Source organism: Vulpes vulpes, chromosome 14, assembly GCF_048418805.1.
Source record: "Vulpes vulpes isolate BD-2025 chromosome 14, VulVul3, whole genome shotgun sequence".
Taxonomy (NCBI): domain Eukaryota; kingdom Metazoa; phylum Chordata; class Mammalia; order Carnivora; family Canidae; genus Vulpes; species Vulpes vulpes.
In genome coordinates, this window is record NC_132793.1 from 23,380,521 (window position 1) to 23,398,261 (window position 17,741).

Genomic DNA, 17,741 nt, shown 5'->3' on the forward strand with positions numbered 1-17,741 from the left:
CTTATTGTTACTATCACCACTATTGTAATTATTATCAGTTAAGATTTTCAGGGGAGACTCCCCGCCCCCCGCGAAATGTTTCTCTTAGGACTTTGTGCTCTAAGTGTTATTGTTAAAATAGTGACTCTTTCAAGCCTGTGTTAGCCCCTCTGACTGCAGTACACATGAGTCTTGCTGTCTGGGATGCTATAAAAAACTTCAGAAATCAAAGTAGATTATAGCTATTATCTTCCTCTTATCTGGATGTCCTGAGATAGAAGAAATAAATTGGTGTGATAGTTTGATCTTCCCGGGACCATAATGTCCCTCATCAGCTCTTTTCAAGGTGATTTCAGACTTACTGATGTGTTTGAATGCCTTGTCAAGTGGGTAAATGATCTTAATTTTCAAGGACAGATGTCTCTTGCTTTGCTCTTTTCCAAGCCTGAGGAAAAGGCTCCTGTACTTTGTAGCCATTCAGAAATTAAAGTTGGTGGTTCTGTAGGAATGCCTGCGAAACCATGTACCTCATTTTTCAAGACATGATCAGGCTGCGCAAATCTTGAATATGTAGATTCTAAGCTGCAAGACTAGGATTTTTTTAAAAAAATATTTTATTTATTTATTCATGAGAGACACAGAGAGAGAGAGGCAGAGACACAGGCAGAGGGAGAAGTAGGCTCCATGCAGGGAGCCTGACATGGGACTCGATCCTGGGTTTCCAGGATCACGCCCTGGGCTGAAGGCGGCGCTAAACCACTGAACCACCCAGGCTGCCCAAGACTAGGATTTTTAAAGTAAGTAAATAAATATTTTTAAAAAGGCATTTCAGTGTAGCAAGCTTCCCTATCCATTAAAAGTTTGAAATGATTTATTAAAATAAGATGTAAGAATTGTCTCATGTTTTGTTTAGGTTGGCTTTTCATCACAGCTGAAATATGCTTTACTCAGATTCACATGATTTTCTCTTTTTAAAAAGATTTCATTCATTCATTCATTCATTCATTCATTCATTCGAGACACACAGAAACAGACATAGGCAGAGGGAGAAGCAGGCTTCCTTTAGGGACCCTGATGCAGGATTTGGTCCTGGGACCCTGGGATCATAGCCTGAGCCGAAGGCAGACACTGAACCACTGAGCCACCCAGGTGCCCCTCACATGATTTTCTAAAGAAGAAAGAAGAAATTGAAACTGTCCATCTTTTCATGTTTTATTATTTTTCCTTTTCTTCTTGGTATTAATTACAGTTTTCTCTGGATCTACCACACACACACACACACACACACATACATACACACGATTTTATTTTGTTGGGGTGCCTGGGTGGCTCAGCCAGTTAAGCATCTGCCTTTGGCTCAGGTCATGATCTCAGGGTCCTGGGATCAAGCCCTACGTCAGGCTCCCTACTCAGTGGGGAGTCTGCTTCTTTCTCTCCTTCTGCTTCTCCCCCTGACATGCTCCTCCACTCATGCTGTCTCTCTCTCTCAAATAAAATAAAATAAAATAAAATAAAATAAAATAAAATAATTTTATAGTGTTTTGTGATCATTGCTAAGAGGTCCTCAGTAGATCTGTTAGTCTTCATACAAGTAAGTGAATTACATGCACCCATGTGTATTTAGTCTCTCCATGTCCTCCTCTCTGTCTCCTCTCACCTGTTTCTGTGTGTTTCACATAATATTGCACAGTGAGCTCATTTCTAACATTAAATTTAATAGACTGGCTGATGTTCAATGCACATTAGCCTATTGCCATGCAGTCACTGTAGCTCATGGTGCAAAGTGTCGCTGATGGCGTTTCTGACTGCTAGAAAGACCTGACCTGCGATCTTTTGCACTGTTACCCTTATGATGAATTTCATGTATTCCTTATGCTTTTTAGTCAGCAGCTCTAGCCACCCTTTATCATTCATTGATTCCAAGAAATTCTTTTTTATTTAAGATTTTATTTTTAAGTAATCTCTATACCTAAAATGGCGCTCAAATTTACAACCCTAAGTTCAAGAGTTGCATGCTCCATTGACTGAGCTAGCCAGGCTCCCCCATTCCAACAAATTCTCATTAGCTTGCTACTGTTAATAGCTTTGCCTCAAGGCAGTAGCTGTAAAACTTATTCTTACCTTCATGTGCACCTGTTCTTGTGTCGTCCCCACCAACCTTCTTTCATTTTGTCCTCCTATGCCACATCACACCCTTTCTCCCGTTAGTTTTCTCAGGAGCGGGGCTTAGCTATACTAGCAATGTCTAATATGTATTAGTAACTGGCCACTGATGACCCATCTGGTGACCCATCTCTAGCCACCATTGCAATTGGGAATCTCCAAGTTGTGTTTACCCAAGACTATATTAGCTGTTCTTAGCCCTGCCTCTATAAAGAATCTCAGTTGTAGGTACATGAGCAGGTGGCTATATTATTTTTTGTTTGTTCTAATGTAGATAGGCATTGGAGTCAGGCTGCTCTATATTCTAATCTTGACCCACTATTTCCTAGCTTCCCAAATATCAGTTTCCTCTTCTCCAAAGTGGGGATAGTAACAGTACCTATCTCACAGAGTCACTGCAAAGGATTAAGTGAGCTCACATGCATGAAGCTCTTAGCATAGTTCTTGGAACAGGGTAAACAGTGAGTTCTGGCACCTCGTTCTGGACTTGAATCACTTTTGTGGCACTTAAGACTGGGGAGAGGGGAGGCTTTGCAGAAGGTATAATTTATAAGCTATGTCTTAGAGGATAAGAAGGAGTTAGCATCCCAGTGGATAAAGAAGGGGGAAGGATTCCCAGCAGCAGTATGCTTAAGAACTATAAGAGAGCAAGGCCTGTTTGTGGAAATTGCATATAGTTTATCCTGACTGAAGGGTGAGTTAAAAGTGGGGAGGTGGGAGGAGGTGAGGCAGGAAAGATGATCAAGAACAGATCTCAGAGAACCATGTAGAGCTCCTGGAGGAGTTTAAACTTGATCCTTCATCACTCCCTCCATCTGCATAATCTGGTTCCTCTGTTAAGCAGTCACATAAACTTCTTTAAGAGCAGCAATAGCTAAAAGGGGCAAGAGGGCAGCGAATTAGCCTCAAACAAACTGCATCTCTTTAAAGCTAATATTCCTCCTCGAGAATACTATATTAATTAAACATGTGCCTTGCAAGATTCATTATTGTTTTACTTGTGTTCCCTGTTGGTTGTCTCATTCATTAATTGGCTGATTAGTAACCCTGAACTCTTGTATCTCCCCACCCCCTTTTTGGCATTCCCTTTTTAATATACTATGCTGTTCCTCCTGGGACGTAAACTCCAGGACCCGTCCCTGGCCTGCTCGTGTTTGTTTTCTTTGCCCCTTGTGCCTGCCTCTGCTATAACATTTGTAGTATGTGTTAAGTAATCCTTAAGGTAACATTTTTATTATGTCATAAAAAGTGCATGGCAAATATATTATAACTCATGGACTTTGTTTAAAAATGAACGGATAATTTATTGAGTGTGTTACATGAGCCTTGCTCCCCTCCCCATTTCAGCTAAGACTTGCTGCTCATTTAGCCTAGCCTCCTATTGAGTGCTCCCACCCTGTGACATGCTGGGAAAGCAGACCCATGGTTGGCTAGAAATGACATCATAGTTTATGTACTCAATAAAAATTTAATTAAGTCATTACAGGAATTGCAGTCATCATTTAACCCTCTGATTTCTTCTGTTTAGTTTATTATTAAACATTCAGTAATACCAGTCACCAAATCCTGATGGCTTATAAAATATCTGCATGAATTTTAATAGCTTAAATAAATGGGAAAATATGAGTAACTGATATAAAAGGAACCTTTTCCTTGTGGTGGTGCTGTATGTATGGGTTTTTATGAAAAGCAAAGCATTATAGAAAGGATAAGAGTTTACTAAGAGAACAGCCCAACACTATCTGGGAGGAGTTTTTCATTTGGTTTGTCCATCTGTATTTCCATCATGGGCAGGGTGCTCCATACAGAACCATCTGGCAGCAGGGCACAGAACCTGTATGCCAACAAACAAAAGCTTAAATGAGGGAATAAAATCCCAACAGAGGTTCACCAGAGGGAGTATCGAGCTTCCTTTGACTGCTGGGCTGGTTAGAAGGGCCCATTGGGGCAAGTCCAGTAGTTCAGGAAGCTGTTCTCACTCACCCTCACCTGTTGCCTGCAGATCATGTGTCTGCACTGATCGAGCTTCCACCCTCTTCCAGGAAGGACCTTTTTCATGATCTAATGCAGCCTGGGTGATGATATCTGAAAGCCATTCCTAGCTGTGGCTGCTTGCCATCCTTCAGCTAGAGGGAAGAGGGAGAGGCAGCTTACAGGTCACTAGAGTTAGAATATAGGACCAGAGGTAGTGGAGCCTTGCTAATAGGGAATTCTAGCCCTGCTCTCCATTCTTCCTGGGTCATAGGCAGCCAGAATGTAGGTGCATCCCAAGAGGAGAAAGTGTGTTTGTATGTAACTGAACCTTGCTGGAAACTGAGGTTTGCACATTACCGTGTTGCTGATCTCTGGAAATGCCCCTACAGATGGTGAAGTAGGTAAAGCACTAGTCTGGAAATCACAGTCTAATCCTGGCTCTGACAGTAGCTTTCTGTGTGACCTCAAGACAAGTCCCTACCCCTTTTTGGGTCTTAGTTCACCAATTTCTTGGAGGCATTGAGCTAGGTGATCTCTGATGACCCTTCCAGGTTTAAGGTTTACTGGTTAGATACAATACATAAACTAGCTCTGCTTAGCAGATTCAGTGAATGTTTGCGCCTGAGATGCTCTTGCCTTTGTGTTTGACACCTCTGACGTCTGCTTGTGGCTCTGATTCTTCTTGCACGATTAGGAGAATAACTTGTATGGGAGTAGGGAGAGACCCAAAATGAGTATCAACATTTTGGGTTGTAGTCCTATCCTCCCACTTCAAAAGGAATGAACTCTAGCTCTGGCTTGTTTCTTGACTCTGCCTTTTGCCTCAACCCATTCTGGAAGATGATGCAATAAGAAATTAGGCAGTACGTATTTTTGAAATTTTAGAAACATGCAAGGTACTCAAAGCAGCAAAAAAGAGGAAACAGACAAAAGGGTGTCATTGGACAGAACACACTCTGTGTGACACTCAGGCACTTGTAAGGATTCAGCCATCAGCATGCCAGTCTTAAACCCTTCTCTGGGCCAGGCCCTGGACTAGATGTTGGGGGTGCCAAGATTAATCAGACAGAGTTCCTTATGACCTTTGAGTAGCTCACAGACTAGTGAGAGAGACAGGTACATAAATAGCTCTAAACCACATTGTATATCCAGGAGGAGGAATGTGGACAGAGCTCTAGGAACATAAAGGCTGGAGGTCTGATTTGGCCTGGACTGATAGTAGGGGGAAAGGTCATGGATTGTATTACCAGCTATATCTACTCTCACATTTTCCAGTTTGAGCTGTGCCATTCTCCTCCTCCTCCTCCTCCTCCTCCTCCTCCTCCTCCTCTTTCTTCTTTCTTCTTTCTTTTTTCTTCTTTATTCTTTCTTCTTTCTTCTTTCTTCTTCCTTCTTCCTTCTTTCTTCTTCTTTCTTCTTTGAAAATTATCCCTATTAGAACTGGTTTTAGTTTTCTATAAGTGCAGAGCACTTTACAGTTTACTGGGGCTTTCAGCATACGTTGTTGAATTAATGAATGAATATATGCTAATTCATTTGCTGTTTAAACCAGCAAATGCCCTGTGTGTAGAGCATTTGAAATGCAAGGAAATAGAGAGGTTTGACTTGCCCGAGATGGCATCCTCTGTATACAGCAGAATTAGAACTTGAACCCAGGTTGTCTGACCAAACCCAGGTTCTTCCAGTACTCCTTTCTGCTCTACTTTCCAGATCAGTTATGAACCATAGAATTAAATCACTCCTTTGATTTATGATCCAAAGTTAAATCCTCCTCCTGGAGGTAGGAATATGATGGAACGTAAGGCACATGAACTTTCGACTCGGATGACTTGGATGCTAATCTCAGCTTTATCACTAATTTGCTGTGGGACTAGGGCCAGTCCCTTCACCTACCTGAGGCTCAGTTTTCTATGTATATAAAAATGTGACTCTGGCACACCTACCCTCTGAATTCCAGTCGTAGTTAGAGGAGATGATATCCATAAAGCACGTGGCCCAGAACCAGGTGCTTAGTAAATGGAGGAGATGACAGTGGGCATGGTTATGGTCAGGGTTGTTAAGCACAAATCTTATTCTCCATGTAAAGTTCCAGATAACTTGGTTGTTTCTAAAATCTGTCAGTTTAAATATCCAGTGAGTCCTTACTTATGTACTGCACATTACACCAGGCTCTCTGCTGGGATGAAACATGGAGCAGGCTCTCAAGCATATTCCTAGAAGTCTGGAGGTCTGAGTTTTACCCTACTGAAGATATTCAGTGAGCTGTAGTATAAGACTCTGAAGGCCCACCTGGCTGTTCTCTGAGAAAAGTTCTACCAAGGTGTCAGTGGCCTCACTGGAATTGTATTTCAAAACAGTCTCTTAAGATTAACGGTCTTACTACTTCAGCCTGGCTTATTCCAGCTGGTTTATTCTCTCCTCCTCCCCACAGCCTCCTGGCTCTCCTTTCTCCTCAGCATCTCACTCCAGGTCCTCCCTGTCTCCCTCCTCTTCACACTTCTTCCTTCTGTCTTTGATACCACAGGCTCCTTTGAGTAGCCCTTAGGCATTTCCTAACCTGATCCTAGCATTACCTTTCCAGTGTTACTGCCCATTTACCTTCCCTGGCATCCCCAGACATTTTCTTTCCTGCCTCTGCACCTTTGCAAACCTTGTTCCCTTTGTCTAGAATGTCCTCTCTCCTCCAAGGGTCACATAAGCATTACTTCCTGGAGAACTCATCCCTTGCTTCCAGAGCAGAGATCATTTGTATGAAAATTAATTTATTGGGGTACCTGGGTGGCTCAGTGGTTGAGCATCTGCCTTTGGCTCAGGTCGTGATCCCAGGGTCTTGGGATCAAGTCCTCCATCAGACTTCCCACAGGAACCCTGCTTCTCCCTCTGCCTATGTCTCTGCCTCTCCTTTGTGTCTCATGAATAAATAAATAAAATCTTTTAAAAAATTAGTTTATTGTTTACCACCTTGGGGATAGAATTTGAGGCAACGTATTACAGTTTAATTCTTCTTTACATGTCGGTTTTTCCATACTAGACTGTGTGCTCCTCCAGCTAAAAAATCATTTCTTATACTTTGTATTCATGGGGTCTACCATGAAGCCTGACATGTACCTGGGGCTCAGCTCATTAAACCAAGTTACTGCTTTGTGATCAGAACCCAAAAGAAGCTATCAAATTGGGGAGAATCCTGACAGATCAGGGAAACGGAGGTGGCCTAACAGTTCAACTGTTAGGGGCCTTCTCTCTCTGTTTTACTAGGAGTTTATCATAGTTAAGAGGCAAAAATAATATTTTTGGGGTTTTTTCCCCCTTTTTTCATACTTTTGTTTTTGTCATTTTGTTTCTGTAGGTTAATTCTTATATCCTGAAGAAGAACATGATCCTTATGACAAATAATTTCTATGCGGCAATCTTGGGATATGATGAGGTAAGATCATTTGCCAAGCTTTAAGCAGAACATTGACTTCCCCCAACAAAGACTTTTTTTAATTAATTTTTTTTAAAGATTTTCTCTATTTATTCATGAGAGATACAGAGAGAGAGGGAGAGACATAGGCAGAGGCAGGCTCCCTGTGGGGAGCGCAATGCGGGAGTTGATCCCAGGACCCCAGGATCATGACCTAAACCAAAGGCAGATGCTCAGTCACTGAGCACCCCCAGGTACCCCATTAATTTAAATTTTAATTAGTGAACACACAGTGCAATATTAGTATCTGGAGTAGAATTCAGGGATTCATCACTTACATACAAAGACTTTTGGTGAGAAACTCTGAGGGAACCTTCAAGGGACATCATCACTATCTGCCATCACAGCTTAGAATTTATTTCCTCATCATCAGTGACTTGGCAACAGGAATGACTATGCCCAGCAATTTGCCTAGTGCTTGGAAAAAGAGCACAAATGGCATAATATGGTCAGATCATTCAGCTAGTAGCATTTATTGAGTCCTTGTGAGGTGCTAGATGTAGGGACAAAGGCAAATCAGTCACAGTCTCAGCCTCCAGAGATAGGAATACACATCTAAACAGTATGGGCTGCCAGACATCACACACTTTTATGGCTTTAATTATAAAAGCAATACATACTCATTTCAAAAACTCATAAAACTGCAAATAAGAGGTTGAAGTAGAAAATAGAAGGCTCCTTTCCTGTCCTGCCCAGTTCCCTGTCCCAGAGGAAAACTTTGTTAATAGTTTATTGGGTGTCCTTCCAGACGTTTGCATTTGCATACACAGACATCTGTATATTTTCTTTACACAATGGGAGTCACACTACATGCACTATTCTGCACCTTGCGTTTTTCCGTGAATAATATATCTTAGGCCTCTTTCCACATCAGAACTTTTAGATCTCATTTTTTTCATTGTAAAATATATGTGACACCAAATTTACCATTTTTTAAAAAGATTTTATTTATTTACTCATGAGAATACACAGAGAGGAGAGAGAGAGGCAGAGACACAGGCAGAGGGAGAAGCAGGTTCCATGCAGGGAGCCCGATGTGGGACTCGATCCGGGGTCTCCAGGATCACGCCCTGGGCTGAAGGCGGCGCTAAACCGCTGAGCCACCCGGGCTGCCCAAAATTTACCATTTTTAAGTTACAGATTTTAGTGGTCTTAAGTGCATTCACATTGTTGAGCAGCTGTCACCACCATCCACCTTCAGAACTTTTTCCATCTTCCCAAACCGAAGCTCTGTACCCATTAAACCCTTACTCTGCCCTCAGCCTTCTCCCAGCCCCTGGTAACCACCACCCTCTCCTTGCTGTCTGTGAATTTGAATCCTCTGAGTATCTCATGTACTCTTTTATTTTATTCTTTTATGACTGGCTTATTTCACTTAGCATAATGCCCTCAGCGTTCACCCATGTGGTAGCATCTGTCTCATTTTTTTCTCCCCACTGTTATTATGGAAATTTCAAAAATTCCGAAAAGGTAAAAAAATGCTGTAATGAACACCTGTATGCACACTACCAGGGTTCATCATACCTCATCTTTTTAACAAAACATGTGCTTTTATGCTTATTTTGTGGTGACCTCCAGCTTTTTAATACAAGCAGCACTGCTTCTGGAAAATAGGCCTGGAACTCCCCCATGCTCCACTCCGTTCACCCACCCTGGACTCCACAGCATTTGCTACACTAGTGTTAAATGTCACCCCTGCTGGATGGGGACTTCTTCTGGGTAGTGGCAGTGTCTGCTGTGTGTGCATTTCTTTTGCTTGTCATGGTACCTGGCATGTGGCAAGTGAAGAATGAGGAAGGGAGGAAAGGCATAAAGGATGAAAGTAAGAAATGAGTTCAGGCTGGAGGAAGTGTTATCAGTCTGAAGATAATAATTAAAGTCAGGAGATAAGCTTACAAAAATAGGACTTATTTGCAGTTAAAATGGAGATCTCCTGATTCTCAATCCACCAAATATCTTCAATTATTGGAGAGCAATTTAGATTGCATACTACACACGTCATTGATTTAACCTGAGCTTTGCGGGAGTGGGATGGCAGCCCCGCTGAAGTTGGACAGCGCCGTTCTACAGCACTTTTCCTAGAATGTTGCTTGGGTTGTGCCCCTATCCTGGCCACTTTCAGAAACTTCCTGTTTTCTATTATATTAAGTCCAAATTCCTCCATGGCACTTTCAGGCCTTCTGTCAACTGTCCCCAACATGTCCTATCCACTGTTATCTCCCATGGTTTTTGAGTGTGTAACCTTCTTTCCAAGTGAGGCCATTTGCCCCACTGCTCCGTGGACATCCTGTGCTTGACTGAAGCTCTCCTGGACAACTAGGTGTGGAGGGCAGTGGCCAAGTCTATCAGCTTTAGGTCTGAGGGCCTGGTTCAGGGCCTGGTACCTTGCAGGCACTCTCTGTGTGAATGTTCAGTGAACCAATATATTCTCTCTTAGAATGTAGCTCTCCAATATTCTCCATTCTTAAAGCCCCCCTTCTCCACAAAGCTTTCCTGACCTCTCTAGATCTGTTTGTTTACTCTGAATTTCAACATCATCCATCCATCGATCCATCCATCCAACAGGTATAAAGTGCCTACCATATGGGATGCACTGGGAATATTTTGGTGAATAAAACAAACATGGTGTGGTTCTTTCCCACTGGAGCTTACCTTCTAGTGGGGATATGGGCAATAAACAGGTAAACAAGCAAATAAAGATCTGGTTACAAGTAGAATGTCATAGAAGCTAAGACTGAAGACTGAGGAGCCAGCCATGCACAGGGTATACCTTGGAGTCTCCCTGTACAGATTGGCAGTTGTTCATTCTCCTGAATTTAATCTTGTGCTGTTGTTTGGTATGCACTAGCTTGTCCCTTCAACTTGATTGTCAGCTGCCTATGACCAGAGACCATTTTGCTGTGACTCTGTGTTCTCAGCATCAGGGTAAGCACATCATGGTGTCAAAATCAGTCTTCTGAGTGAGACTGCCACTCCAAACCCTTAACCATACCCAGGACTCTCAAGGCACAGGCTTCTTCTCAATTAGTCTAGACCTAGGTGTCCCAGTCTCCTGAAGCATGCTTTTCTGTGTTGTGAGGGAGAACAGGCAGGTCCCATAGTAAGTTGTGGGAAAATTGCTATGCAAACTAATATTTGGCTGCCAAACACTCTTTTTCCTTTCCTGATTTCTCTCTCAGAACCAGTTTCCCATTTGTTTTCACTGACTCATAGCAGTTGGGTGGAAAGAAGGCTGAAGTGTTGGGTTCATTGATTTATTTAGCCATTTTTATCGCCCACCCACCCCCATCCCCCACCGCCCTGTACTCTGTGTTAGGTACTGCATCGTAAATAGAGCTAGTTGGGCATCATCCCTTAAACTCACCAGTGCATTCTGGTCCTGAGTTTACTATCAGTTAGCTAGAGCCTCCAAGCCTCTGTGTACTCTGTGTACTTATCTTTCAAATGGGGATAATAATATCTGTTCTTGGCATACGTAGTCATCAGAAGCCAGGTGTGTGAAAGAACTCTGACAGCCTGGAATAGTCAGGTGTTATCACTGTTAATCTGAGTCCTGAGTCATCCTTTTCTTTCTGACTGATTATGGACTTGCCCCTTTCCAGCCATCTCACCCATTGCTAGGGGTGCCTATTTGCAGCAGGCCATGGCTCCCATGGTTTTTGCTCTATTGCTCATTCTCTAGGTCCTCATGACACCTGCTCCCACTCCTGTTCCTTTCCATGTAGCACATGTGGGTTGCTGCCAGCAGCACTCCAGTTTGTGCCCAGGGCACTTCAGACACAGGCAGGCTGTTGTGTTAGCAAATAGCTTGGAGAATGGTGATGTGCCTGAGCTTGTTCTTGGGCCCTGTCCCCATCTGCCAGAAGAAGCTGATTTTCCTGACTCAGCCATTGTACCAGCACAGCCTCTTAAGCTGGGGAATTACAGGGATGTTTAGCAGGGGGCATTTGGAATAGGTTGAATGTTTTTCCACCAAACTGTCAGCACCCCATCCTGGATTTGGCCCTTCCTGGCAGAAAGCCTAAAGTCAGACCTCAGATGCCACCATGTCCCAGAGGCCAGCCCACAACATCACACTGAAGACATGATCTGGGGTCTTCGTATAATGCTTTGCCACTTATAGAACCTGTCTTGGCTATTATCTCTGAATTCTCACAACAGTGCTGTGGGCTGGATCTTGCTGTGTTTGTTTGGCTCATGAGAAACTGAGGCTCGAGAAGGGCTGGTGGCTTTCAGCGGGCCACACAGAGCTGCCATTTGAATGTAGGTGGTCTGATCCCTAGATCTCACTGTTGATTCAACTATATCCACAGCTGCCTACCAAAGCAAGCTCCTGATCCTTGTATCTGACATACTACATTTAACAAAATACCTTTACATGATCTGACTCTTATAATGCAAAGATGCTGTGTGTAGGGCAAGCAGTTTCATCTGTTTCATAGATGAGTAGTGAATTGCCCACCATCTCTAAGCTTAGTAGCAGCAGAGCCAAGACTTGATCAGGCCTTCTGACTTCTGAGTCCCAGTCAGTGTTTTGTCTGGTCTACATGACCTTGGCACCTGGACAGTCCCTGAGGAAGCTACTCTGGACAGAGTAGCTTCTTGAGGCCTTTCCCTTCAGTAACCCTCACCCCATGAAGCCGACTCTCCCTTCTCTTTCCCTTAGAGGTCCAAGCTAGGAAATGGCCCTAGTCCAAGGCCCAGGTGCTGCTGATTAGCCTCTGTGACATTGGGCTTCTTAGCCCTTTTCTGTGCTGCAAAGGATAGTATTAGGCACACACACACATAGGCTCTGTGAGCGTTCCTTTTTTGGCTCATGGCGGTCCTCCGAATGGCCTGTTTCTCTACTTGAGGCCGTGTCAGCCATGACCAACCCAGAGATGGTTGACAGTGAGGCCAAGGTGCCTGTTTTCCTTCCCCATAAAGCTAGCTGCCTTGCAGATATGTGCCCTTGGACCAGGAGAGAAGGTGCAGCCTATGCCCAGATCTGTTTCTGGGGAAAAAATACCCACCCACACTACTCATGCCCATTCCTTGCAGATAGCAGTAGGAGCATTGTGGCACCATTTCTCTTCCCGGCCTCATAAGTATTGCTGGGTCAAGTATGGTGCGGGAGAGTTGAGGGAGCTATGGCCTAGGAGGGCAGCCATACATGAACCCCATTTCCACATTAATCTTAGCCAGTCACTTGCCCCCCTGCCCCGACTCCCATGTCCTTCCTTTGCATAAAATGAAAAGTTTGGATCTGATGCTCTCTGAAGACCCTTTCCAGCTCTACCATGTAGCTGCCCTATTTCTTTCTTGTAGTGTCTGTAAGGCCTTTCCAGTCCAGTTCTGTGGTTTCCAGCATATTCACAATATCCCCAGCTCTCTGGAAGACCAATTGTACTGTGTGTTCCAGGGGATCCTTTCAGATGACCATGGGCTGGCTGCTGCCCTCTGGAGAACCTTCTTCAACCAGAAATGTGAAGACCCTCGACAGCTTGAATTGTTGGTGGAGTATGTGAGGAAACAGGTGAGCAGACCTACCCCTCGCCTCCAGAGGCTCATGGAAAGCAAGTCTTTCCTGAGGACTGTGGATGCTGGACTTGCAGAGGATTGGGAGAGGTTGAGTTTCCATAGGCCAATCTGAGGTTATTCTGACCATATCACGTGCAGCCTAGCCATGAGCTGGGGTGGCGATGGGGAATGAGATAGAAGAGGCACTGAGTAGTCTGCTCTCAAAAACTTTTAGGCGTTCATTCACTACACCTTTGATTGCCTGTTATGTGCCCAGTGCTCTATGAGACCCCAGGCACACACAGTCCTGTAGGCTTTGGGAATGGGGTACAGTGCAGTCACCCACTGTAACCCCCTCTGTCCCCACTTCGAAGCTCCAAGGCTCATGTTTCCCACTCCTGATTTCTAGCAGGACCAGACTCCAGGCAGCATTCTACAGACATCCCTCGAGCCTCTTCCCACGCCTCATTCCCCAACCTCCTCTTCCCCCAAGGCTCCCTGACACTAAAACTTCCAATAGAAAACTCCAGTGTGAGGACTGCTTAACTACATAGTTTTTCTCGAAACCATGGCTTCACTTCTTGATCTCTCTGTCCCCTGATCCTGTCCTGATGGGAAACCCATACCGTATAGATGAGTGAACTGAGTGACAGGGAACAGGAACATAAGGGCTTTTCCAGGGTCTCCCATGAGTCAGATGGCACAGCTGGCCTACAACCCCAAGCTGGTGATTCATGTAGCCACTAGAGGCCTTAGCTGCTCCAGACAGCTCATCAGCTCAGGCTGTCCCATGAGTCACACCTTTGCTTCTTGGGCTTGGGCCTGGCCCTGGAGCTGAAGGGGCCTCACCCCAGTTATTCTCTTATTCACCTGTATCCACAGCCTTCAAGCCTTCAGCAGCCAGGAAGGGGAAGGCCAGGCCCTGGCTCTGGGGGAGAAGACAGAGCCAGCAGGAACAGCTTGTTGATCGCTAGAAAAATCACACAGTGGGGCTCTTCAGACCCAGACGGTAGAGAACCCCCAGAAGCCAGGACTTCTGTTTGACTATTCTTCAAATCTGACAGAGCTGGGAGAAGGCACTGTGGCCAGAGGGCTCCACCCACAGAGAACTCTTGAGACTCACACTGTTGACTGGACTCACCATCAGACACAAGTAGCAGTTGGCAAAGCAAATGCTGAGTTTTTTGAGAGACCAGCTTAACTTTTCCATCTGCCATGGTGGGCTTGTGCCAGGGGCCACAACAAGGGCATAGCTGGGACCTCTCTGAGGGCCCTAAAACAAGGGACTGCACACCAGGGCCCCTAGAAGAAGTCCCATATTGTCCAATGAGAGGCAGGCAATAGAAAAACAGTGATGGGGCTCTTAAGGAATCAGGAAGCTTTGATGGGGACCCAGTCCTGTCAGCAAAACATCTGAATATCTGTTGTGCCAGACACTCTGTTGAGGAAGTAGAAATTCATAGGACCCAGACCTCATGGTTTAGCGATGAAGCCAGTCAGGCACAAGGCTAACCCTGGAATAAGTCAGTTTGTGATGTGATACAGGTAGAAACAAAGTGCTGTGGAAGGCCAAAGAAAAGCAAGACTAAGTATGAGTGCACTGCTCGGGAAACCAAAGAAGCTGGGTCCTGAGCAGACTAGTTCTGCACCATAATCCTAGTTGGCTTGGTGGGTAGCCCAAGACCCAGTCAGAGGTTATGGTAATATTCCCAGTGCAGAAGATGGACAGAGTGGTAGCATCAGGGACAGAAATGGAGTTGTTGGAAAGAGGAGTGTATTTTAGGGAAGGTAATAGGTCAGTTGCTCTCCTTGCTCTGGAAGACAACAGGACATGTGGAGATCTAGACCTGAGGTATCTGTGAGAGATAAGTTGAGTTCAGGGGTCAGCAGCTGAAGGTGAAACAATAGGAGTGAAGGAATCCTTGAAGAGGGAGATGATCCAGGGACTAAGACGAGGCCTCCAGACTCCTGTCCCTTCCCTTTCTCCCAAGGGCCTTCTCACCCTACAATGGAGCCTCATCTCTCTGAATCCAGTGCTCTCACTCCTGATGTGATACACATCTCCCCTTGATAGCATTTCTCATTCTGCTGTCCTCCTTACTAGCAGCAGCCTGGGGAGGATTTCCCAGAGACCACCTTCATCTCCTGAGACTTGGCCACTCATTAGATCACCTGCCTCTTGCAGAACTACCCAAATCTCACCTTCTCCGCAGCTATTCCCCATTCTCCATCACAGGAGTCGCTTCTCTGCTTGCTGTTCAGGAGGTGAAGCTGGGCCCACTGGCCAGCATGGTGGTCCACTAATCGTGGGCTTGGGGCTCACTAGAGAACATTAGGGACATACATAGTTAAAATTTAAAAAGTGCCAGTGACTAGCAGTGTACATATGTTGTATCATTTAATCTTTTCATGAGTCCTGTGGGGTGCATGTTACTATCCCTCTCTCAGACAAGGAAACTTAAATCTCAGAAAAGGGAATTGGCTCACCTTGAGTACCATCCCTGCCCTGAATAGACAGATAAAACACACACACACACACACACACATCCCAAGGACATGTCTCCCCAGTACATCCTCCCTAGAAAGTTCTTGCAGTCCAGAAAATCAGGGCATATATGTCTGTCTATCCAGAGGTATGATGGGGTGTTCCCTTAAACCTTTCTAATGAGCTTCCCCAGTGATGTGTTTCTCCCAACCCACTTTAATGAAATAATCTGGGAGATCAGAGATCAGCTGTGCCGGGACCTGGGACTGGCAGGTCCCCTCCACAAACCTCCCCCCGCCCACCATCCTCTCCATTGGAAGGCTGGTTCCGTATGACATCTTATGTCTCTCCTGCCCTTGTCCCTGTCTTGTTTCCTGCTCTCCCTGTTGCAGATGCAGTACCTGGACTCCATGAATGGGGAGGATCTGCTTCTGACAGGGGAGGTGAGCTGGCGCCCTCTCGTGGAGAAGAATCCTCAGAGCATCCTGAAGCCCCATTCCCCAACTTATAACGACGAGGGTCTTTGATGGGCTGATGCCTCTGAACAGCTGGCCAGCTGGCTTTGAGGAACTGCCAGGAGAGAGGTGCTTGTTTGGCCCAGAACCCTGCAGAAAGTGGCCTGAACTGACCTTCAAACAGCATCTGTCAAATATCTGGCCCCATTTGTGTTGATTTTCCTCTTAGTATGCCCAGAAGTCTGATCTGGTGGACTATAGTGCTGGGAGAACCCTCAGCTCTTCTGAGGAATCCTCCCCCTCAGGAGAAGCCTGGAGCAAGAGCTTTCCAGCACACACTCCCCTGGTCCCTCCAGCAACTATGTGATTGACAACTTTTCCTAAAGGCCCCAGAGAGTTTGGGATAGGTTAGAAAGGGGACACTTCCACCAAGGGCCCGCTGTGGCCAAGGGGCAGTTTGGAATGCTGCTGAGTCAAGACGGGTAACCATGCTCTGTCCTCTGGCTTTGAGCCATGGGGTTGAGTTGGCCATTAAAAGAAACAGAGACTTATCTCTGCCATGGCTCTTCTTTATTTCGGGGTTTTTAGAAACTTATCTGAGATGGCAGTTGCCATAAGTTGAGGACCCCACCCAGCTAAGTTAGAGACAGGGAGGGCAAGAGGTCAGGAAGGTCTCTGCTGCTGCTCTTATCTCCAGTTCATGGAGATGTCACTATTATGTCCAAGGCATAGCCTGCCAGGCTCCATCCTCTGGGACCCAGGAGGCTTCTGATGGCCAAGGGGCTTGTCACATCCTGAATCATTTGGAAAGAAGTTCCAAGAACATAGGTCCTTTTGTCACTTCCCCACCGAACAGGGTGAGGAACATGCTGTCTTTCCTCTCTTGACTCCCTTTACGTGAGATACTGGGGAGAAGAGGAGAAAATTCTTTCTGACTTAGTTGTACCATCCCAGGGCCCAGCCTGTGCCCAGCTTTCTAATCCCATCCCAACTTCTGGAGCATGTGCTGCAGAGTCAGCTCAGTCTGTGCACTTGAATCAGTCCCCTCCTTCCTGAGTATGGGTCATTTCTTGGGGAATTTTCTTTGCATTGAAGAAAGGGGGCGGGGAACCATATTGCCCCTCCTTCCCCCATCAAACTTCCTTCATTTAACTTGCTATAAAATGAGTCATATAAAGAAATTCTATATGGGTGAGGTATATCCCACTTCTGTGAAAACATTACAAATCAGACCGCCTTCTCTGAGTTTATTTAAGATGCTTTTGTTGCGAGCGGAGTTCTAGAGTGAAGCCCCCTCTGTGTGTGTGAGATAGTAACACCTTGTAACTCATTACAGCTGGGCACTATTTACATAAACCAGAGCTGAGCCAGGCAGGAATTTGCTGATTAATTTATTTTTAATGGAGTGAAGTATACCATGTACCAAAATAAACTTTACTGTGTGTACCTAACTGCTCCTGGAATGGATGGAAAAATTAATGGAACAGATTTTGGCTCCCAACTCTACACATTAATTCATATATAAAAGTTATTTGAGCCTTAACCCATTTGCTGCCCAGGGCAGCTCCCCAGCCACAGATCCCAGCCCACAGCACCAGTTCAGCTACTGGGCTTGCTTGAGAATCACAGAATTGCAGATTTTTTAAAAAAGATTTTATTTATTTTTTCATGATAGTCACACACACACACACACAGAGAGAGAGAGAGAGGTAGAGACATAGGC

At 45.1% G+C, this 17,741-nt stretch overlaps 1 protein-coding gene across 8 annotated transcripts in view; it reads left to right on the top strand.

Annotated features, from left to right (window-relative positions):
• Positions 1-17,469, top strand: part of UQCC1 (ubiquinol-cytochrome c reductase complex assembly factor 1) — a 99,147-nt gene extending 81,678 nt beyond the window's left edge. For 6 of the 8 annotated variants that reach the window (XM_026009823.2, XM_072736031.1, XM_026009824.2 and 3 more), the window contains 3 exons: positions 7,463-7,540; positions 12,981-13,094; positions 15,956-17,469. In XM_026009823.2, coding sequence (XP_025865608.1) covers positions 7,463-7,540; positions 12,981-13,094; positions 15,956-16,090 — 327 coding nt within the window. In that variant the 3' untranslated portion in view covers positions 16,091-17,469. The remainder of the gene's footprint in view (positions 1-7,462; positions 7,541-12,980; positions 13,095-15,955) is intronic. The other 2 variants (XM_072736033.1, XM_072736035.1) reach the window with 1 other exon arrangement.
• The last annotated feature ends 272 nt before the right edge of the window (positions 17,470-17,741 follow it).